Genomic DNA, 24,398 nt, shown 5'->3' with positions numbered 1-24,398 from the left:
GTCACCCAAACCAATTGTTATTGAATCTCAATTATTAATATCTGGGTCAGGCTAACAGGATAAAGGTTCAAAGGGTAGCATTGTATGTATTGTATCTAATGCTTAGGTACTAATATAATAAAGAGATATTATAATATAATAGAGATAATTATTATCATCTTTCATAAAGAAAATATTTAAAGAAAATGCTGCCGGTAGATCCAGGTGGATATTCCAGCTTTCACTTTGGCACTGGACCATCTGTAGTTGCTTGCCTCTAGCCTCTACTGAGTTCTAGTCCATGAAGTCCATCTCTATGAAAAAAAAAAAAAGAGAAAAAAGGTCTTAATTTATATATATTTTACAAGCCCCAGAGCTGTGTGTTTTGTGAATCATAGAACAAATGATACGTCTGCTGCTATTTGAGAAGAGCGGCTGACTTAAAAAGAGAAAGTTTATCACTAACAAGGCTTATGCATCTGTGCATTTATTGATAACTAAGACCAAATTTTCGTGCTATTGTTATCTCTTCTCCCCTAGTTCCTGTCCACACTAGGTTTATTTATACGGGAGAAGAAGCATCTAGCTGACTCCATGTTGCTCAGTCAGCTTCTCTCAGCAAACTTCGTTTGTCATCTCAGTGAGTCATTATGACAGAATTATAATTTTAGCATGCTATGCTATTTGCTGAAGAGTGTCCATTTTTGGTGGAACAGAGACCCTACAGTTCAAAAAACTGTGGGCGGGCAAATCAATGCCATGATTAAGTGATATTAACAGACACCCTGAAGATTTAAAAGCCTTGTTCTGTTTCAAGGAAGCAGCTGAGAAGAAAATGCCTAGCAGGGGTTAAACCCAAATGCCTTCACGGCAGCCTATTTCTGTCAACACTCTGTTCAGGAAATAAACATTTATGCTTTCTGAAATGAAAGTGTATTTTTGAAGACTAGCCGTCAGATATTTTTTGCCCTTCACACTTTCAAATGCTTAGCCTTTTTTGTAAGTTGACGGCAAAGTGCATCCGTTTGCTGGGCTAAGAAAAAATAAATAAATAAAAGCGGTTGACAAGTGCCGTAGCACCACTGTCAACCTCCGAAGTTTCCAGTAGAAGAAGGAAAGGGGGTTGGCACAAAGCATGGTTTCTTCCAGCCTATTACTTCAGGGGTACCTGCCTCTTGAGAAGCTTTCCAATCCTTCCAAATGATGTTATGCCCCAGTGTCATCTGCTTTATTTGGAGCACACTGTATTGCAGATAAACCGCTATTTAACTGTGGGTTAAGGCAGCGAGTCATTCTGCCTGCAGAATGCCTGAGATACGTTAAAGGGCACTGATCCTAGGATGGAGATGAAGAGAGATCAGGGTTGTCAGTGACATGCATGGAATGGGCTGGAGCTGGGGAAGAAAAAAGGTACCATGATACCAGTGTATTTTAAAAAGCTGTAATATGGCTGAACATTTAAAACTATAACCTGTCACACACCAAAGATTAAGATCCTGGGATGTACAAAACATGAAGTTCCAATGACACCACTGCAAAGCATGTTTTATTTCACTTCGGAAGGAGGTTTCTCTCCGAAGATAGCTAAAGGCTATAGATGCTGAGGACCTCGAACTTGTAGCCCAAGAGCTATAAAACACCACCCAGTAAAAGCACAAGCAAGTAATTATCATTTGGATGCAAGCATGCGTGTGCCAATGGAGCCATAGTGTTTTTAGAAAATTCCTTAGACTCAGTTTATTAAAATATACATTTTCATCTAGATCTTGGTCACTTAGGTTGTTATACTTTGCTCAGGACGACTGATAAAATTATCATTTTATCCACGTGTCTTTATGAATGTAAAATAGAACTAGCACTCCTCAAGGCCAGGGAGAAATTTTTTGAGGAATTAAAATATCATCTCGATTAGGTATTCAGCCTCCTTAGTGCTCAGGTGAACACAGCTAGCTCGTAACAAGGCTGTTTAACAAGGCTGTTACCCAGGCATTTGGGCCGGACAGCTCTTTGTGACAGTTTCTAGATTGCAGAGGTTTGGGAGGAAAGGGTTAAACTGTTGGAATCCAGCTATTTCTAGACCAAGAAGAGATAAAAAAAGTCCAGACTTTTTTATATTGTGTAAAGCATGGGTTGTCTTCTTTTCCCTATGGTTTTGCAAAAATTATACCTCCTCTAATCAGCTTGAAATAGACTTGAGGCAATCCAACAGACCTTTTGTGCTATATCCATCTTTATGTGCTCCCCAACCTGCCCCCCCCAAAAGGAGAACCTTTTCTTTACCCTTTTCCTTCTTTTTATTTCATTAAGAATTGAAAGGAAAAGTTTGGTTTACATACACTCTCTCTCACACACATACACACAGAGCCATCCACCTAGAAGAATTAAACTGCAGGATCAACCTAAAAAAATGAAATGTTATTGTTTTTGCTTAATTAAACCCCCAAGAAATGTGTGAAACATTGTTATGGCTGAAAAATTGTTCATTTGTAAATCACAGGGACAAAGGGGACCCCGTGCAACTTTAAAGTTTCCGTGCGCGTAAATGTCGATAGTGCGCCTTCTCCATCATCAGCACTAAATTCACATTGATGCCTCTTTTCTTCTCCGTATTGATCCTTCCATGAGAACGTAGATTTGTATCTGTTAATTAATGCGTCCTGAAACAGCGTTTGTATTAATCAGGCAGATAAGAAAAATTGGAGGCCTGCATCCTCCTGACAGCCGTAAAAGTGCTGGCCCTGATAAAATCGTGGATGGACCTCAATAAAAAAGTTCCTCCTTCCACTCAATAAACTAATCATCCTGCTTTTAATTATTCGGCAGAAAGATGTGTGGAGATTGGAGAATGTGTAAATCTATTTACTAACAGCAGTGTCTGGGAGGGAGAATAGGGCTGTCACAGGAAGGTGCTGCAGGCTATGCGCTCTGTCCATCTGCTGCCGCAGAAAAACTGCTGCTTGGGAGCAGGAAAAGGAACAAGGAAACGAAGGCAAATGGAAAATACCCATCCCTTTCTGCTCAGAACTTTCTAGATGATTATGTTTTCGTCTGCTTCATTTACAAAAGAAATTCCTACTCTGTCCCTTTTCTTAGCTTAGATATTTGAATTTGCATGACATCTTTTTCTTGCGATGGGGGAAGAGAAAAAAAGAGCAATATTGTTTGTTTGTTTTTTGGTTTGTTTGTTGTAAAACAACCTCAAGAGCAAATGGAACCGCACCTACTCAGATTAGATCATTATTCTTCTCTTTTGAATCCCTGTTAAAAGTTGTTACATCTCTAATGCCAAGAGGATGTTTATTAATGTAACCTCACATTGCAATGATAAAAAAAAAAAAGAATGGAAAAAAAGACATAGCCAGTCTAAAAGAAGATCAGTTAAGTAATATGTAAGCGGCTTGATAAAAAAATGAAAGAAATGCTTTTTAACACAGGCCCTAAAACCCCTTAAGAAAAGCTTGACTTAATCCCTCTTGATGATTTTATTAAACACTTGTAGTTAATGGTGCCAAATGGCAAACCACTAGTTTTCTCCAGCGGGCCAGGAAATCATTTCCTTTTCTTTACCATGCTGTAGTTGCTAATATCACAAGTTGCATTATTAATATTTCCTTCCTTCTGTAGAATTATTGGTAGCAGGACCTTAAATCATGGTCCCATTGTCCTCAAAAACCATAGAGATGGTTGGTCACTCTTGGAATTCCTGAGCATAACCTTGGAAATGAAAGTGAAGTTTTAAGAAACATTTCTTTTTTTAGGAAAAAGTATGTGGTTGATCATCAGGTTTCTCCACTAAGACTTCCTTTTAGAGTCTGGGTCTAATTCCTCTAAAATTTAAATATATATCTTTACTCCTAAGTAAGTTTAATTGGACTACTTCATCTTTCCCTCTTGAACCACGTTTTCTTTTTAATTTTTTTTTTTTGCTTGTGTTTTCTTGAGTTCAGAAGGGACTTTAGACATCTATGCATCAATGCAGACCAGATTTTTGTAAAGGATTGAAGCAGTCATCCAGGTATTTCAGATAAAAATAATATATCATACAGCTACACTTACGGAATGCATATTATATATTAGTGTTTTGCTGGGTTTTCTTTTATATTTCCCCAAAACAAAAATTAAGGTACAAGGAAATTGTCTTGCTTGAGGTGAAATAGCCAGTAGCTCAGTGGAACCAGCATTTAAGTTCAGGATCAGGTTCTGCTCATATTCTGTCCATCACACCTTGTTGCCTCCATATTTAACTTTTTTTAATAACTGGATCTTAATATCAAGAATAAATTGTGGCTTCTCTATTTGGTGAGGAGGCCAGGCTACAAAAGATTCTACCCTCTTTTATACCAATAATCACCATTTAAAAAAGGAATTCGTGCTAGATATCAGGGGGGCAAAATACCCAGTTAAGAAGGCTCTTTTGGGTGTAAGCATACTCCATACTCACTGTGCTTGTGACTGTTACAGAGAAACGGTTCCAAACTGCACTCTGCTGTGTGGCCTACATTGTTTGTTTTCCTTTAGTTGGGGCTTTTGGTTTTTTACTTTCATGGTGTTTATCAGTAGTAGTTTTTAGAGATGAGGTAGTTGAAAGTTTGACTTCCTGTAAGACAGTCATGAAGACTTCCCCTAGAAGTCAAGTATATTTCAACATTACACAGTAGTTCCTTCTCAAGTGAAAGAAACAAAACTACTTCTTTTCTATTATATTCCTCTCAGCTGTGTCTATAAGACCTTGAGACAATGCCAACAAGTTGAAGCTGGTTTGTGACTTTTACTTTGCCATTGGCAAAATGATCAGGGGCAATTTTAAGAGTGGCTAATCAAAGCTCAGCATAATTTTGAGCACCGATGCAGAAGACGACTACCATATGAAACTAGCGTTGTATTATGAAATGACGGCTTTAAAGTAACTCGATCTGCCCATCTTCCCATGCAGGCTTCTCCACGCTGTCCCTGGCGGACCAGATGAGCCTTCTGCAGAGTGCTTGGATGGAAATTTTGATCCTCGGTGTCGTGTACCGATCTCTTTCCTTTGAGGATGAACTTGTCTATGCAGACGATTATATAATGGATGAAGACCAGTCTAAATTAGCAGGCCTTCTTGACCTAAATAATGCTATCCTGCAGCTGGTAAAGAAATACAAGAGCATGAAGCTGGAGAAAGAAGAATTTGTCACCCTCAAAGCAATCGCTCTTGCTAATTCAGGTTGGCATATTGACAATGGCCCGTTGTTGCATTTTCTAATATGTCAGTTTTACCCCTTGCCTTAACTTCTTTCTTCTTCAGGGATTTGCTAGACCCAGTTGTAAATTCTGAGGCAGCAAAATTATAGTCATTGTAGCTTTCTAGTGAAAAGTTAGAAGAAAAGAAATATCAACTTAAAGGGAATTATTTGTATTTTGTTTGTTTATTAAAAGCTGTGACACTTCCACCGCCTAATTCACTTACTAACATGAACTGTGGCACAGCAAAAACTCATGTGCATGTGGTGTAAATGGACACTCAGGACCAAATTAGCTCCTGTGTCTTGTTTGCACAAGTGAAAATAAGTGTGAGTTACAAATACAAATCATTCCCCCGCTCCCCCAAAATGCAAATTTGGTAATTGGAATAATATATGTAGTGTTGCCTTTCACTTTGGTTATCAGAGAATACTCTGTTTTCTTCCATTCTGGAATTCTCTAAAAGTCAAGTTCTGCTGAAGGAGTATTTCCCTCGAGGGTATTACCTATGCAGTAAGGGTTAAGAATTATGAGAATAAATTGGTGTTTACATGAGAACTGAAACGTACTAAAATAGGGAGCAACCTCTGATAAGTAAAAATCGTTGGTGCTTTGTTGTTTTTCCCTTTGTGCCTCTCCTGATGCTTGATTGTGGTCTTAAGTCTCTCTTAGCATTTGCATAAAGTCCAGGATAGATCCCTCCTTAATGACGAGCTGATCTTTAGATACCTGCATGTCAATAACACGCTCTGATGCTATGTACCATTGACAGTCACACCGTGCCCCTCCATCTGCTTTTGTTTTGACCCTATCTTTGAACTTTATCTTGGTTGCCGGCCAGTAGTTTTCCCTTTAATTACAAGAAGGAAACTGTCAATAAAATCTGTTAAATGGGATGCAATGAGTGGCTTGAATGGGCGGACGGCTATTTGTTCAAATTCTGCAGCATTCAAGGTATTGACAGTTTGTTTTCTGGGGCCATATGTGACGATCAATCTCAGACTGGGCTCAGCCGCGCTGAAAAATGAAAAACCAGATTGCTTTTGCTTACTTGTGGATGACGACTTTGTGATTTGGCGTGGTCCTAGTGAGATGAGACCTTCTGCCCAAATTGCCCCCATGAGAGCCAGGGACGCGTGACTGTTTTTAGAAATAATTTTTAATTGATTTTGTAATTAACAGTTCATCTACAATATTGATGCATGAATCCTTGGACTGATAGGAGGGGGATTGTTTTCAACAATGAAGTTGTACTTTCCTATTTGTCTTCATGATGGCATTTAGCATTTCACACTTTTAATGGCAAAGTACCCCTCTTCCTTATAACACCATTCACTTCTCGCTTACTCCCCTGTGAAACTGTAAAATATGATTCTGTGTGACAAATGGCATCGTTGTCACAAACCCTGAGGAGCCCCGTGCCCTGCTCTCTGGAAAACCAAAGTGGGAGATGGGATAGAAATTTTCTGAGAATTTAGTAGCTTGCATGGACTTCCCATTAGAGCACCTCTCATAATTAGATGAAAGATTTTGCAGTGATGGTTTGGGAAGAATTTTTATTTGGAAACTATATAGTGATTCTAGTGTAAAACATTTACTTGGTTAATTATTTTTAAAATGAAGCCAGTGTGTTTTATATCTTTCGTGTCTCAAATTGCTTTTCGTGAATTATTAATTAATCATGAGTGCTGAGCAATGCTAAAGCTTTATCATCAAAATTGCTAAAATTCTATACTTTTGGATGTTAGATGTATACTTTATGGCTATAGATTATTATTTAGTTTACCCGAATTAATTAGTAGCAGCATTTCTGTTGCTGCTGTGTAGAAGTATAATCATTAATGTTTTTATATAGAGATATTTGTATTCCACATTCTCTGCTGTGAGGCAGAGGAGGTGACCTACTTTCAAGCAATGACTGGTGATTAAAAAGTTTATAGAACTAGTCAGTTTATTTTTCTTGTATTAACAGCCAGAAATAGTCAAAGAAACCCTCTCTTTTTTCTAGCATAGTATTCTGTAGCATTTTTTTTCTTAAAAATTTCTCCACCTCACAAAATTCTGTAAGTAATTCTAACGTTTTTTCAGCATCTCAATACCAAGGAAAATTAATTGAATCAGAGTCCGTAATAAAGGAGTAACGACGAAGACCTATAGGGACTGTTTTAATGTCTCAGTTGTGCCACCTGTCCTGTGCTGTATAAATATGGCCTTTCCTCATCCAGCCAGCCTGCACGCCCCACCATTTTACCTTGGGATAAACCACTCAGAAAGGCATTTTGTTCGAGACTGTCAATATGATGCTATTTTATTCCATTTTTTTACCATTATTTGGAGGACAGCAATAAAGTTGCAGATTCAGTCTTGCCGGGAACCTGTGTTTCTTAAGCTGCTCAAACACAGCAATATGAAAATATTTTAATGCTTTTCGTAAACAGACCAAAAAGCTTGTAGATTTTCTTTCAGTACTTAGAAATTTTAGATTAACATAAGAGACTTCGGGCGGAGGAAAAAAAAAAAACCTACTTTAGTGTGATTTATATAAGTACCTCGGCGTTCCCTGTATGGCTGTAGGTGTAAACAACCATTGTCTCATTAATCGAAATTTCAGCTTATTTTAAACATCTGTCTTTATTCAATAATTATAAATGTTGTGCTTATGCTTGGGAAACAGGGAATTGGCTTCCTGATAACGGCTGTCATATTTTTTGTAGCTATGTTTCTGTCACATATGAATTCAGGAATATTTATAACACCAGAAGGCCATTGGAAGTGTATTCCCTATCTTCAGGTATATAGCCAAAAAAAACAATATATCATAAGCTAATACTGTAATTATCACATTCAGATCTTTGAAAACCCTAAATAATTGTTCCACTGATTCTTGAAGGTAAGAAACTAACTGACTCACTTAAACTACACATTCTCTATTTTGGAGTGCCAACAGCCTTTTGAGAAATACTGCATCCCTGATACATCTCTGTGGGACTGAATTTAAAGAGGAAAATCTAGGTCACAATTTTAACATTGTCATTGTAAGGCCCCGGCTTTCCCACACGTACACCAAGAGGTTTAGACTAATCTCTAGAATTCTTTCCATTTGGGGAATTCTATGATTCTAGAATTAACTTTATGTCTTTATGGGAAAATATAGTGAAATATTACTGCCAGCATTTTGGGTAAGATTATAGCACGTGGTTCTGTTCTCTCAAGTGGTTCTATTGATTCTTATGTCTAAAATTTGTTTGAAACTATTATCACTGGCCCCAAGGTAATATACTCACCTTTACATAGTGGAAGATGAAAAGCAGTTTAAGATTAAGAATTGCCTTTAGTCCGATCACTCTCTTTGGCTTAAGTCACAAGACCTTCAACTCCATAGCTGCCCCTCACAACCCGACTGCTGCCACCCCAGACGCACCCCCAACCTAGAGCCCTGTGAGCCCCGCCCATGTGAGAATAGATAGAATCTACATATTTAAGTTGAGTTTTCTTTTTACTTCTGCATAGTACCTCTGGAGTAATAGCATCTATTGATATAAAGCTGCAAATAATATTTTGGTCATCAATTTCAAATCATCAGTCATTATGCTCATCTCATGACAGTATTTTGTTCTCAGGGACAAATGGCATATGTGCAGAATGTGGTGTAATTTCAAGGGATTAAAAAGTCTATGATTTCTGTCGGGGAGTGGAATGGGGGCCATATTTAATCAGCATATTTGGACCCTCATACAAGTTTGGACTAGTGTTCCTCAATCTTATTTCATTCTCTCTCCTCTTAGGGTAGGCTTTTTCGATACGTTTTTCCTAATAGGTCCCCAATGAAGTATTAATATCACAGATATACAATGCATCTGTTTATGTACTGCGTATATGTGAATTTTACCTAAAGAGAGGGTTTTTTCTACTCTCCAATTCCAAATGTCACCTCCTTTGAGAATGCATGGTTTATCCACGTAACTGTTTTCTTCTCTGTAAAATGAGGCAGGTGAATTTAATAGCATCTAACATCTCCTAACTGGCCTAAAATTTTAATCTCAGTAAGAGAGGGTGTTGAGTTTGATCTTATATTTTGCGTGTGGCTTGGTCGTATATTTTGTGTGTGGTGTGTGTGTTTGTGCTAAATTGGTAACATAGAAATATTAACATCTTCACGGATCTAAACAACTAGTATAAAAGTAAAAACACCTCTTCAGTTCTTTAGTATCTACTGGGCCCTCTAACAATTCTACTGAAATTTGGAGTTTGCTGATTTGATACTCAGGAGATAGTTTTAGCTATTGGTCAAGAGATTATCCTTTTTTAGAATCTTTCTGTAGTCATTTCTGTTTTAGTTTTTAGCCTCTGCTGGGGAATCTCTTTTGATTTCCACAGCGTGCCTGTTTGGGTAGACATATCCAGTATCATTTTACAGGTAATGGAAGTGAGCTGATAAAGATGCGTGGCTGCTTTGAGGCAGAGGGTTGGACCCTCAGTCCCTTGCTATCAATAAGCTATTAATATTTCTATTTCGCAAATAACGTGTATACCATGTCTTTAAAAGGGTCAATGGATAAGATGTTAGCCAGTGCAATTTCACATCTGCCACCCTAAATTAGTATTTTAAGTTTAGTTTAGAATTTTGTCCCCAGTTCCTTTATCTTGCTGTCTTCGTGGAGCTATAGTGATATAAAACCACTCAGGAAAGTGACAAAAAGAATCGAAAACAAAATGTTTACCAGATTATAACAGTTTTTAAGAAATGGATAGGTCCTTTGTGGCAGGTAGAAATTTATTCTTAACTTTTACCCAAACCAGTATCTTATTCTATAAGCTAAATAAGAAATCAGAATTATGCCTTTCCATCTCCTAGTCTGCTTCTCTTTGGTTTTTGCTCAAATCAGTCATCACTGCTTGAATTATTTTAATTTTATTTTAGATAATATATCTGGGAAGTGGATTGTTTTTTAATTTAATGCAACCCTTGCATTTCATGCACACCGTGATATTTCGAAACTTTATGTAGAAAATAAGGCTGGTTCCTGAACGTTTCTTAGCATGCTCAATGATCACTATGCCTTTATATAACATGGAAATATTTGCTACAAGTATCTCTGTGCTTCCATCCTGCATTATAAGCACATAAAATCCTCTATAGTTGCTTTACTTCTAGGAGTTGACATAATATAGCACCATTTCATGTATAGGTCTTAAGATAATGAGCAATCTGTTATAAAAGGTCATTGGCATAGTGCAGAGCATTTAGGATGTTGTGAAAGGTTGAAATATTTACCACCCAAGCTGGTATCAAGATTCACTTCTTGGGTGTCATTGTCTTTATCACTTCTAGTAACAGGAGTTAGAAAGTTCTAGAAAAGTGTAAGATACTGGAGGGAGAGGGAAGGCCTTGAGTACTTGTAGCGTAATAGAAAAGACCTAGCAGGGAAATTATGTGAGGTCAGCAGAACAAACAACACTAATTTGGGATTCGAGAGGGAAGCCTGGAGGAAAGAAACTATGGGCCACGAGGGTTTTCTGTGATTCCACATTTTATATAAATACAGTAGGAGAGTGATTTGTGTGATTGATATAAATGTAAGAGAAAGCAGACTTGATAGCCCCAGCAAGAAAGGAGGAAAACAGTCCTCCAAAAAAAAAAAAAAAAAAAGTGTGTCTCAATGGAAAGCTGTAAAATCAGAAGTCCTGTTTTTCTCACCATGGTTAGGCACAAAATCAGAATTATTATGTCTATTTCCAATATTAGAATTATATCTTCACTGGGTTAGAGAAGGCCTAAAAGGTTTTATGATCCAACACCCTGCTTGATGTATGAACGGCTTCCTTGGTGTTTCTGACAAGTGTTTCTGTAGTCTTGATAGGAATTCTGCTCAACTCACTACTTTCTAGCAGGGACCTTTTCATCAAGTTTCTCACTACCTCTCTCTCTAGCTCTCTCCCCATTTTAATAAAAACACAGATTAAAACGCACACACATACAAAACGAAATGTGTGCCTTAATAAGTATATTAGTTCCTCTAACAGATCACCACATCTTGGTGGCTCTAAACCACGCTTATTTATTCTCCTACAGTTCAGGAGGTCAGTGGTCCATGATCAGTTTCACCAGGTTAATGACAAGGTGTGGACAGGGCCACTCTCCCTCTGGAGGCTCTAGGGGAGAATCTGATACCTGGCCTTTTCCAGCATCTACTGTGGTGTTCCTTGCATCCCTTGGCGCATGGCACCTTCCTGAATCTTCAGAGCCAGGCCTGTACCATTTTGCTTCATTGGCGACACTGCCTTCTTTTTCCTTTTCCTCCCTCTTATAAGGACACTTCTGATTTCACTGAAGGCCCACCTGGATAATCTAGGATACTGTTCCCATATCAAGATCCTAAATCACAGCTGCAAAGTCCGTTTTGCCACACGAGGTAACATTTAGGTTGCAGGGTTGGACTACCCAGATATCTTTGGGACCGTTTTGCTGCCTACCACAGTGAATATATAAGCAAGGTCAAGAAATATAACTTTGCATCTGTCCCAGTCGCTCTCCCTTCCCTTCTCACAAAAGTAACCCCTATCCTGTCCTGACTTTTATAGTCATCACTTCTGTATGTTTTATAGTGGTTTTGTTACTAAGTGTGTATCCCCAGACACGATAGTTTCATCTTGCCCTTTAAAAAACATTGTTTTCTCCTTATGGACTTTTAAAGTCTCCTTTACTCTAAAAGTTCCTCTTTAAGTTTTTGTGTTCTTATAGTTTATCTATTGCAAAAGCCAGGGCATTTGCCCTGCACAGTTCCCCAGAGTCTGGACTTTGCAGTTTATATCCTCTAGGGGCAGCTCATCATGTTTCTCTGCCCTTTGCGTCTTGTGCAAACCAGCAACTGGATCCAAAGGGCTTAATCAGATTCAGTTTCTAGACCTACAGGTGGGGTGCTGTTCTTTGGGAGACATATAATGTCTGGTTGTCTCACTTTTTGTGATGTTAGCAGCCATTGGTACTCATTCCTTAAATCCGTGGTGATTTGTAATTTTAACCTTTCTTTTTTCATTCAGTAGTTGGGATACTTATACACAGAGATGCTTTCTCTCCTCTCTTATTTGGTTACCAGTGATACAGACTGAATGGGAAATGTGGGATAAATGCTTGATTGTTTCTGTTTATTCACCAGTTTTCAAGATAAGGAATCAGCACCCTATCTTTTTTTAATGTCATTATAAAGACATGTATTTAAACATAATCAATAGATTTCAATCAATTGTAATTCTTTTTAAAGTTTAAATTGTGCCATTTGAGTCAGCGGGAACCTCGTCAAGTCAGCGTCTGGAATCTTTTTGAATGACGTAATAGTTGTACATACTCTCCTTCCTATTTATTCTGACAAGGTGTTCATATTCATCCTAAATATTTCCTGATTGGGGCCTGGAATCTGATTACAACTTGGGTGCTACTGGTACTGAATACTGCATACCTGGGTTGGCCGTGCTTCCTGAACCCCTTCAATGGAACAGAGCTAGGAACGCAGACACACACACTATAATCCTGATTGTGTGTGTATGTGTGTGTGTGTGTGTGTGTGTGTGTGTGTGTCTTTTGGGGATATCTTGTTACTTAGTTTTTTGGTAAGTGTTTTCTATGGATTTTTAATTTTGCCATCTAGTTGCTCTTTTTTTTTTTTTTTTTTGCGGTACGCGGGCCTCTCACTGCTGTGGCCTCTCCCGTTGCGGAGCACAGGCTCCGGACGCGCAGCCTCAGCGGCCATGGCTCACGGGCCCAGCCGCTCCGCGGCATGTGGGATCTTCCCGGACCGGGGCACGAACCCGCGTCCCCTGCATCGGCAGGCGGACTCTCAACCACTGCGCCACCAGGGAAGCCCGCTCTGTTCTTTTATGTGCAGATTTGGAGAGATTAAAAGATTTTGCTGTCACCACTGCCATCCTCCTGGAATACCGTTTACTGATTTTTAATCAAAACTTTATGATTGGCACCTTTTTGAAACCGTTAATGTTGACTATCTATGTTAGTCAAAAGACATTGTGCCATGACAGTCAACCAGGGTTCTTCGGTATCTCATCTGATTGTAACTGAGAAGATCACTGTTTTAGACTCCTTATAATTGTATATAAAAATGTGGAGACGCAAATTATCTTTTAGAAAATAGACTTTTGCTCACTTCTCTGTCTTTTTCATCATATTATGTTTCATTCCTTTGGTGATTAGAGTCACGTCGGCTGTATCGTTACTGCCCCCTTCATGTAGGCAGCTTACTAACACTAAAGAAAATCAACATCTGTGTCCCACAGAAAAGGTTACTCTGAGTGTTGGTTTTTAATATGTACCAGATTTGACTCTGTATATGCTTTATTTATGTCTAATATTCAATTCCGTCCTCAAAATAAGATTTGGCATCATTGAGAAAATAGTGCCAAGAATGAGCTACAAGTCCTGAAGACAGTTCCTAAACAGAGCGTGGGCATTCTGGAGTAGCTTTACCTATTGCCACAGTAATGGATAATTTTACCATAGAGAAGGGCAGTGCCTTATTCCAGGTAAGAAGTACAAACAAAATCTTCTTTTGCAACGGCTCTAAGTATCACTGAATTTTGCGGCTATTGGTATAAGGATATTTAGCTGTCTTCCCAGAGTAAGTGATCTGAGCTAGACATGTCCCTTTAGGGTCGTACTTCATGGAGGAAAATATTGGAATTGAACAAAAGGGTTCTATTTTATTATTAGATGTTGAAACTTAATATATGGGTGACACTATACGTATCATTGGAACTTTGGTAATCTTTTGGAATCTTGATCATTTTAGAATAGCATTTGTTTGTCTTATTGTCTAGTTTAGTGATTCTCAACCCTGGCTTGACCATAGGATCACCTAGATTTTAAAAAATACAGATGTCCTGCATCCAGTCCAATTTTCTGATTTAATAGGTCTGGGCTTGGACCCAGAAATCCTAGGTTTTTTATTTTTCTTAACAATTCACTCGGTGTTTTTAATGTTCAGCTTTGCACTGTCTGGTTAGTTCATAAACCTGTGATTTCCATTATTAAGTTTAGCTGGTTCCCATTAGCACAAATAATGGGAAATTTTCCTTTAAAACATAAAGTTAAAAAACAACCCAAAACCCAGTACCAACAACTAGAGTTAAATAATTATATAAAGTAATGCCAGTTCTACTGAGCTTTGCATAAATGTATAAATTTAGCCCAAAGAACAAAACAGAGATTAAAGCCACAGAGCCAGAACTTGAACTGGGATCCTTAATGGAGATTAATATTTTCTTCAGCAGTCTGCCAGCTGAATCATGGTCTAATTAAATAGTTCAGATTTAGTGAGTTTGCATTTAAAGTATTAGCAGCTCCGAGAATGGGTAAAGCTAAAATGAGTTAGAATCTTTTCTGTAAATGGGAAGTTAAATTATCATAGTAATTTGATTAAATCATTTTTAAATCTCTCAAGCTAAATCACCGCCTTTAAAGAATAGTTTGAAGTCTTAATTGCTGTTTGTGAGCATATCTCTCTGCTATTTGTTCTCGCCTCATTTCCTGTGACATCCTATAATATATCTCCCGCCAGGCAAGAGCAGTGGGGAAGGAAAGACTTGGAGTCGGGGCTGAGGTGACCGTACTTCAAGCATTTCAAGACCTGCCATGTCGGAGAAAGAAAGTTATCCTGTATTGTTTCAGTAGTTAGAACCAGGACCAAAGGATGGAAGTTAGAGGCAGATTTGGGAAAATATGAAGAGGACACTTCTAACAAGTAGTTCTGTCCCTTGTTAAGTAGAATGCTCTCCATGTAACTGGCAATGTCTTTATTAGAAATGTAGGAAAGATTCTTGCTGAAGACGCAAAGTTGAATGAGATGAGCTTAAGAGGACGATTTCAGTTCTTTAAAAAAAAAAAAAAGGAAATGCCATGTCCGGTGTTATAAATCCTGGCAGCACACTTTGATTCAAAGACACCAGAGTTTAAGCCTACTCTGACACTTCCTAGCAGCCACCTGCCTTGCAGGGCTGTTGGGAGATGAATGAGGCAATGTTCATAAAATGCTTATCAGAGGCGTCACCCAAAACAGGTACTTAAGAAATGGTATATTTATTATATTTATTCTGCTTTAAAATTTTTTTTTTCTTTCTTTTTTTTTTTAAATTTTTTGGCCACACTGCGCAGCATGCGGGGTCTTAGTTCCCTGACCAGGGATCAAACCCGTACCTCCTGCAGTGGAAGCACAGAGTCTTAACCACTGGATGGCCATGGAAGTCCCTATTCTGCTTTTTAAAATCAGTATATTTATTCTGCTTTTTAAAAAATCAATCTGTTTGGAAAACCGCTATTTTGATTTAATTTTATCTGTAAAGACGGCAGTTCCTTTTTTCCTCATCCATTTCTTCCCCACTGTTTCCACTTAGAGTGTTAACGTTTAGTCCCCAGATAGGTTGGGTGAGTCCACTTCATCCCGGTTCCCTTATGTACAAAGGTCAATCTTCTGTGTATCTAAGCACTCACCGTTACTGTGTGTCCATGTCCACCATTTTCCCCTGACAGTATTTAAGTGCAAACATAGAAATAACAAATATCAGAGCATGTTGTTGTCACCTCCGTGACTGTTTTTTTGTCACTTTCATCACCGCCCCCTTAGACAACTTTGGAAATTCCGTGTGCTTGTTTCTAAGAGAAGACACACAGGAAGTGGATGGATTTGCTCTGCTGAAAGGAACCAGATTGCAGGAAAGCCTAGGTAGAAACAGTCCATCGGAAAGGCCAGGGTTCATGTTGGAGAATCTCTGGAGTTCCACTCCAGGACACCACTGTCAACGTTTCCCACCCAGAAGAATTCCTTCTTTTGGCCCCACCAGGCAGGAATCGAGTCTTGAGCAGTAAACCCTTATAAGCAACTATATTCCAGAATATTCAAAACTCTTTTAAAGAAATGTGTTATTAACCACCTCATGTAAATGGCGGTCAATTCGCCAATGATATGATGAAACGATTTTAAAATGACCATGTTAAAAAAAAAAAGCAGTAAAGAAAATACGAAGAAGTTTTAAAAACCTTTATTGGTTATAGCCGTTGATCTTTTAAGTACCTTGCCGTAATTTTTTTAATCGTATGTTTAGCTACTTGATTTTAAATTACATTTCCTCTCTCTTTTGGGGCATGTGATCTGATATTTGAATGATATGAAAGATTCGGCTAGGTACATATATCTCAGAGCTCTGCATTCTCAGAGAACTAGAATTATTAAACATGAAGAATCCCCCAAAGACGCCGTTATGTGTAATTAACAGATAAACTGTCATCAGAATCAATAAAACGTGCTAAATGATTCAAACTTGTATATAATTAAGTGTCTGTTTTAGAGCTGGAACTGTAACTTTTATTTTTTCCCCACATCTCACATTTCTCGCAAGAATAATTGTGGCAACCCTGTTAACCCTTTCCTTGCTTGACTGAATTAGATTTTTAAATTAGTCACTTAAGGGCGAAGTTCACCTTCACAAATGTGAAAAGTATTTCAGAATTCATTAATCTAAAGTCTGCAGAGAAGCAGGCTATGTCAGGATGTTTTAATGAACTGTTACGAGTACACTAAAAATTCTAAAACGATGAGCAATGTATTGTGATTTCTGTACAGTCTACAACTGAGCATAGTGTTAGATTCGGTGTGTTTACATGGAGTTCTTAAAATTTTGGTTATCAGCTTTTTTTTTCCCCTTTTGCGACATATGGGCTTTTTGACCACAAGGTCTGAATTTTATACAATGTTACATAGAATAATTTTTTGATAGATGGCCTTTTATAATTGAATGAATGAATAAATACACGAATGAGGTAATGAATAAAACAGCCAAGACTGTTATCTGTTAAAGTGTTCACTTGCTCAGTCTCAGGAGGAAAGAAACCCACATGTTTGAAATAAAGGCTTTTTGTAGTAATTCCCATGTTCTAAGCCAGTATTGTAAATCATCTACTGCAGTGAAATTTAGAAAAATAAAATGGAGATTTTGGAAATGTGAGAGTTTCTGAACAAATCACAGTGTAGAGAAGTTCAGTAATAAGGTTTAAGTTTCATAACTCGAATCAACGTATTTTTTATTATTGTTAATGTTGTTTATCTTTCTGGCCTTGTACAGACTCCATGCACATAGAAGACGTCGAAGCCGTTCAGAAGCTTCAGGATGTCTTACACGAGGCCTTGCAGGATTATGAGGCCGGCCAGCACATGGAAGACCCTCGCAGGGCCGGCAAGATGCTGATGACGCTGCCGCTCCTGAGGCAGACCTCTACCAAGGCCGTGCAGCATTTCTACAACATCAAACTGGAAGGCAAAGTCCCCATGCACAAACTTTTTTTGGAAATGCTGGAGGCCAAGGTCTGACTAAAAGCTTCCCCGGGCATCCTATCCTGCACGCCGAAAAAGGGAAAAATAAACCCAAGAGTGATGTCAAAAAAACTTAGAGTTTAGTTAACAACAACAAAAATCAAGTAAGACTGCACTGATCATTTAGCAGCAAGACTATGAAGCAGCTTTCAGATTCCTCTGTATCCTCCTGATGAGTTTTTTCCTACCTTAATCTCATCTTTTCTCCGTTTCTTTTGCTCTTTATTTTTTTTTTCTCCCACCCTATTCTCTTTCTCTTTCGTTTCTTGCTTCCTTCATCCCTGGTTCCCCACTCTCTCCTTTCCTTCCTTCCTTCCTTCCCTCCCACCCTCTTTCCTTTCTTCTACTTTCCTCCCTCTTTTCTCATTCTTCCCCTTTCTTTTAAATTTTAATAGCTCTGGTTATAAGAAAATGTTGCTGCCTTTCCTTTCTTTTCCTTTCCCTCCCTCCCTCCCTTCCTCCTTCCTTCCTTCCTTCCTTTCCTTCTGCTGCTGAACTTTTAAAAGAAGTCTCTAATTGGAGAGTGATGGAAGCCAGCCCTGCCAAAGGATGGAGATCCATAATATGGATACCAGTGAACTTCTTGTGAACCATAACATCCCCAATGACTAAGGAATCAAAGAGAGAGAACCATGGCACCTAAGAGTACAGTGCAACATACACAAATTGACTGAGTGCAGTATTAGATTCCACTGGAGCAGCCTCTAATTAGACGACTTAAGCAAGGTTGCATCGGCTGCCTCTTATCATTGCTTTTCCATCTAGATCAGTTACAGCCATTTGATTCCTTAATTGTTTTTTCAAGTCTTCCAGGTATTTGTTAGTTTAGCGACTATGTAACTTTTTCAGGGAATAGTTTAAGCTTTATTCATTCATGCAATACTAAAGAGAAATAAGAATACTGCAATTTTGTGCTGGCTTTGAACAATTATGAACAATAATGAAGGACAAATGAATCCTGAAGGAAGATTTTTAAAAAATGTTTCATTTCTTCTTACAAATGGAGATTTTTTTGTACCAGCTTTACCACTTTTCAGCCATTTATTAATATGGGAATTTAACTTACTCAAGCAATAGTTGAAGGGAAGGTGCATATTATCACGGATGCAATTTATGTTGTGTGCCATTCTGGTCCCAAACATCAGTTTCTTAACATGAGCTCCAGTTAAGCTAAATGTTCACTGACACAGAGGATTAGATTACACCTGCAGTGACTCCGAGTGGTCACGTATGTAAGCACCACACGTGGAACACAGATCCGTAGAATGATCAGGAGCGCCCCTCTCTACCTGGGAGGTCCAGTTGCCGTAGGATTTCTAGCTGCCACGGTGGTTAGGAATGAGATACTGCCTGTTTGCCAAGTTACAGACCTTTTCTCAGAAGGAGCTGTGAGCCAGTATTCACCTAAGAGGCAATAAGGCAAATGCCAGAATTTGAAAAAAAGAAAAAATCATCAAAGCAGACGCCTGACCAAATTCTAAAACCTAATCTCTATGGGTTGATTCATTTAGGAATGTTTGTTTAAATTAATCTGCAGTTTTTAACCAAGAGCTAAGCCAATCTATGTGCTTTTCAACCAGTATTGTCACAGCAAGAAAGTCAGTCAGGTCCCAGACTGTTAAGAGGTGTAATCTAATGAAGAAATCAATTAGATACCCCCCAAATCTACAATCGCTGAATAACCAATAAACAGTAACCTCCATTAAATGCTATACCAATGGACCAGTGTTAGTAGCTGCTCCCTGTATTATGTGAACAGTCTTATTCTATGTACACAGATGTAATTAAAATTGTAATCCTAACAAACAAAAGAAATGTAGTTCAGCTTTTCAATGTTTCATGTTTGCTGTGCTTTCCTGAATTTTATGTTGCATTCAAAGACTGTTGTCTTGTTGTTCGTGTGGTGTTTGGATTCTTGTGGTGTGTGCTTTTAGACACAGGGTAGAATTAGAGACAATATTGGATGTACAATTCCTCAGGAGACTACAGTAGTATATTCTATTCCTTACCATTAATAAGGTTCTTCCTAATAATAATTAAGAGATTGAAACTCCAAACAAGTATTCATTATGAACAGATACACATCAAAATCATAATGATATTTTCAAAACAAGGAATAATTTCTCTAATGGTTTATTATAGAATACCAATGTATAGCTTAGAAATAAAACTTTGAATATTTCAAGAATATAGATAAGTCTAATTTTTAAATGCTGTATATATGGCTTTCACTCAATCATCTCTCAGATGTTGTTATAAACTCGCTCTGTGTTGTTGCGAAACATTTTGGTGCGGACACGTTTCCAAAACTATTGCTACTTTGTGTGCTTTAAACAAAATACCTTGGGTTGATGTTTCATCAGCCTAGTGCTAGGAATACTGTGTATCTATCATTAGCTATATGGGACTATAATTGTAGATTGTGGTTTCTCAGTAGAGAAGTGACTGTAGTGTGATTCTAGATAAATCATCATTAGCAATTCATTCAGATGGTCAATAACTTGAAATTTATAGCTGTGATAGGAGTTCAGAAATTGGCACATCCCTTGAAAAATAACAACGGAAAATACAACTCCTGGGAAAAAAAAAAAGGTGCTGATTCTCTAAGATTATTTATATATGTAAGTGTTTAAAAAAGATTATTTTCCAGACAGTTTGTGCAGGGTTTAAGTTACTACTATTCAACCACACTATATATATAAATAAAATATATACAATATATACATTGTTTTCACTGTATCACATTAAAGTACTTGGGCTTAAGGAGTAAAGGCCAACCAACTGAAAACGCAAGATGGGGAGATGTAAAAAGAACGAAGAACAATTTTTAGTTTTCAGTTTAATTGACTCTCAGCATTGCAAGAGAACAAGTATCTCACAAATAGGAAACACAACTAAAATTTAGATCTAAAAGAACTGCACGGGCTTTAGGGTAAATGCTTCATCTTAAACCTTGCTTGAGGTAAGTTTTTTTCAAGTTTCAAGCAAGACCATTTACTTAATGTGAAGTATTGGAAAGTTATCAAGGTGTATGTTTTAGCCGTATGATTTTAATTGTAATTTTGCTTCTTTTAGGTTTGTTCTTATTTAAAGCAATATGATTGTGTGACTACCTGTAGTTACACTTGTGTTTCAATCAGATCAGATTGTTGTATTTATTCCACTATTTTGCATTTAAATGATAACATAAAAGATATAAAAAATTTAAAACTGCTATTTTTCTTATAGAAGAGAAAATGAGTGTTGGTGATTGTATTTTAATTATTTAAGCGTCTCTGTTTACCTGCCTAGGAAAACATTTTATGGCAGTCTTATGTGCAAAGATCGTAAAAGGACAAAAAAAATTTTAACTGCTTATAATAATCCAGGAGTTGCATTATAGACAGTAGTAAAAAGAATAATAATAATAAAACCTTGTCTATAGCTGTAGATGGGCTTCACATCTGTAAAGCAATCAATTGTATATTTTTGTGATGTGTACCATACTGTGTGCTCCAGCAAATGTCCATTTGTGTAAATGTATTTATTTTATATTGTATATATTGTTAAATGCAAAAGGGAGATATGATTCTGTAACTCCAATCAGTTCAGATGTGTAACTCAAATTATTATGCCTTTCAGGATGACGGTAGAGCAATATTAAACATGCTTCCACTTTTGATTGCTCCTTTGTACGGTGTTTTCTTTTTTCACGCTCCCTCCCCCACTACAGAACCAAATCAGTAAACACTGCCCTTTGTTGCTTGCATTCAAAGAGTATCTGAGAACCTGTTCCCTAAAAATAAAGTGGGAGGTTAAAGAAGAGCTATATAAAGGCTTGTCAGAATGAATTCTAGGGTGCCAAGAGACATTTTGCATATTTAAGAGTATGCAAAGTGTCTCAGGCACATTAGAATTCATTCTGACAAGCCTTTATATAGCTCTTATTTAATCTTAAAGCATCTCCACATCATTCTGCATTACTCCAAATTGTCGCCTCTATGTCAATGTCATAACAGAAAACTTTCCCCCTATTTTAAGATCCTATTAAAATCTGCTAGAGATACCTATTATTTCCCTCCATCCACAATTAAATCAGGCGCTGGCTCTGAGCGTGGCAGCCAGCTGAGCTCCAGAGTCCTCGGAGCAGCGCGGAGCGGAGTGGCCGGCAGGATTTCCCGAACAGGGCAGCGGCAGAGCTTCTAGATCGGTGAGCCTGAGGACGGGGCGCTGTCTTGGAACTCAGGAGGGTTAAACAGCACTGCTGACAGCAAGTGGCTTCCCCTTGGCTTTTTTGCCGGGAGAGACGAGGGCCCTTGCCGCTCAGGGTCAGCTATTCTCCCACGGCCCCTCCTGGAGCCCTTACCTAGGTGCTAATATGTGCTTTCTTGGCTTCTCTGCCTATCCGGACAGTGTCCTGTCGTTGTGTTTGCCCACCGTGTTTCTCACCTTTCCGAGGTGGCTGGTTCTACTAGAGAAGCAAGCTGGTGACACAAAAGCCCCCCCCTCCCCTCCCCCCCCAGGCACTGCATCCGATTCAGGGGTGTGAGATTACCTAAATCACTAAGATGCACTAGCTGGCCACAGAACTCAAGACTTGTCTTTCCTATTCGAGTGTCCTTTGAGTGGCAGTAGCCCAGTGTAGAATCTGACATGTTTTATTATGGATAGTTTCAAAATATTTGGGTAAAACTGAGACCATGCAAGAGACAAACCTAAGAAGGAAAATCATGCCTGTAATCTTCCAGTAGGTCCTCATTTAAAAGTATGTGTTCTACACACACACACACACACACACACACACACACACACACACACACACACGCTTTTGAGAACGTCTATGTCAGAATTCTGGTTTTTATAATTTAGAATTATTACAGAGCAACTTTTGCTGGTACTGATGTATTTATCACGGTCGCCTCAGGTGTAAAAGAAAATAACAAAGGATTTTGACATTTGTTGCATTTCTTGGTATATAAACAACTAGTAGACTTGACAAATGAGTTATGTATTTATGTTAAAGGGTCACTTTTATTTTTACCTGTTGTGTATAAGTGATTTTTTATTTTTTAAGTGGTGGTTCTCGAACTTGGCAGAATATTGGAATCATGTGAAGAATGTTAAAAATCCCTGGCGCTCATATTGAAGATTGGGGTTTAATTGGCCTGGGCTTTGGAATAGTTTAAAAAAATCTCCAGGTGATTCTAATGTGAAGACAAAATGAGGAAACCATTGCTTTAAAGTATTTATACTTTTCTCCAATAAGCCAGGAATGTTCTAAAAAATTTTTAAAAAGAACCTTTTCAGATATTGGCTCTGAATTTTGGTGAGAATTTTAGACTATCTTTTTCTTTAATATCAAGACAAAAGGACTTAACCTTTTTACTTTTTAACTCACAAAGCCAATGAAATGCATTTGGAAGGTTTTCACCTCCACTTCCCCCACCCCAGCTACTCCCCCTCAACCCTCCCACCTCCATCCTGCCCCCGCACGCATGGAGAACACACGTTTTCTTCAATGATTCCCAAGCCACATCTTCTGGTTATGCCCCAGGTGAAAATGGAGATACCTGTTAAACACCTGCACAGAATATCACACAATCTTTTTTTTTTTGAGTCATACTCATTTGGCCCTTTCATGTGCTTTAAAATTAAGTTAGGTGTGGTTCAAAATGCCTGTTTTTTCCCTACTGAAAAAAACAAAAGAGCAACACAATTAGAACAAAATTGATTTCTTGGAATGATTCCTGTTACCTATATTTTGCAAGTTGCTGATTTAGGTAAGAGGTAGAAATGAAATAGAACTGAGATAGAATATTTCATTCTTGGGCCTATGCAAAAACTTTAGGTACACTTTGTTTGTTGTTTAATTTGTGATTAAACTGTCAAAGAAAAGAGAAATGCTTAAGGTTTTTGTTTCACCTACAATGGTGTACACGTTGAACGGAAAGTTGCATAGTCTAATAGACACAGAGGGTGTAAGTCAGTGTTTCTGGCACTTTCGGATCTCTAAGGCTAGCTTCTGGTGCCCCTTGGTAGCGTGGAAAAACAATGAAACAAGTAGCAGTAGACTGATTGTACACTGCATCTTATTATGAAACAAAACAGAAAAGAAAGGGATTTCAAAATATAATCCCTCCTTCCCAGGAGTATTTGTCTTGTTCTCCGGGAAGTTAAAGGTCTGAAATAATGTGCCCATCAGGGGCTCAATGTTGCATGTCCATGCCAGTTGGTCCAAGGGCTTGTTATGATGGTAATGACCTACTGAAACGTGAGCTTGGATTGCAACAATACAATTGCTACCAGCTCACCCGCTGGGAGAAATATTTTATTATTGTCAAATGTCCTCCATAGAGATTTGTTTTGCCTGTTCCTGTTTAAATTAAATTCAAAGCAGAACTGCATTACTATTTCTCTGGAGTATATTTGAGATAAACAACGAGTCTCAAAATTTAGGATTCCTAGCTAGTTCAAATTTGTTTATTAGCAGGAAAATTACGGTAGGTGACATTATAGCTGCAGGAATATTAGGGTTGCAGCCACACAAGAGATTTACATACTGAGTCTATGGCCTGAAAGCAAGAGAACTCCCTTTTTCTTTACAGATGCCAGTCAGATTAATAATTAACTATTCCATCAATTGTACAACCTTAAAAAAAGATGTCCCAATGTACTAATGGCATTACCATAACATGCCACAGAATTTTGGCCGTGAGAAAATTTGCTCCAAGTCAGAAGTGTTTTTAAACTTAAGATCATAAACCAAATGTGTATGTATGTGTGTGTATAAAAATATTTTTAAACAGCAGCATAGTCAACATAGCACAGAAGCCCCAAGCATGAATG

At 38.0% G+C, this 24,398-nt stretch overlaps 1 protein-coding gene across 1 annotated transcript in view; it reads left to right on the top strand.

Moving 5' to 3' along the window:
* Positions 1-17,861, top strand: part of ESRRG (estrogen related receptor gamma) — a 634,020-nt gene extending 616,159 nt beyond the window's left edge. The window contains exons 6-7 of the mRNA XM_060142039.1: positions 4,913-5,182; positions 17,326-17,861. Of these exons, the coding sequence (XP_059998022.1) occupies positions 4,913-5,182; positions 17,326-17,570 (515 nt within the window). The 3' untranslated portion in view covers positions 17,571-17,861. The remainder of the gene's footprint in view (positions 1-4,912; positions 5,183-17,325) is intronic.
* Positions 17,862-24,398: the final 6,537 nt, after the last annotated feature.

The sequence above is a fragment of the Lagenorhynchus albirostris genome, chromosome 2, assembly GCF_949774975.1.
Source record: "Lagenorhynchus albirostris chromosome 2, mLagAlb1.1, whole genome shotgun sequence".
NCBI classification, from domain to species: domain Eukaryota; kingdom Metazoa; phylum Chordata; class Mammalia; order Artiodactyla; family Delphinidae; genus Lagenorhynchus; species Lagenorhynchus albirostris.
This window is presented reverse-complemented; position numbering and strand designations above follow the sequence as displayed.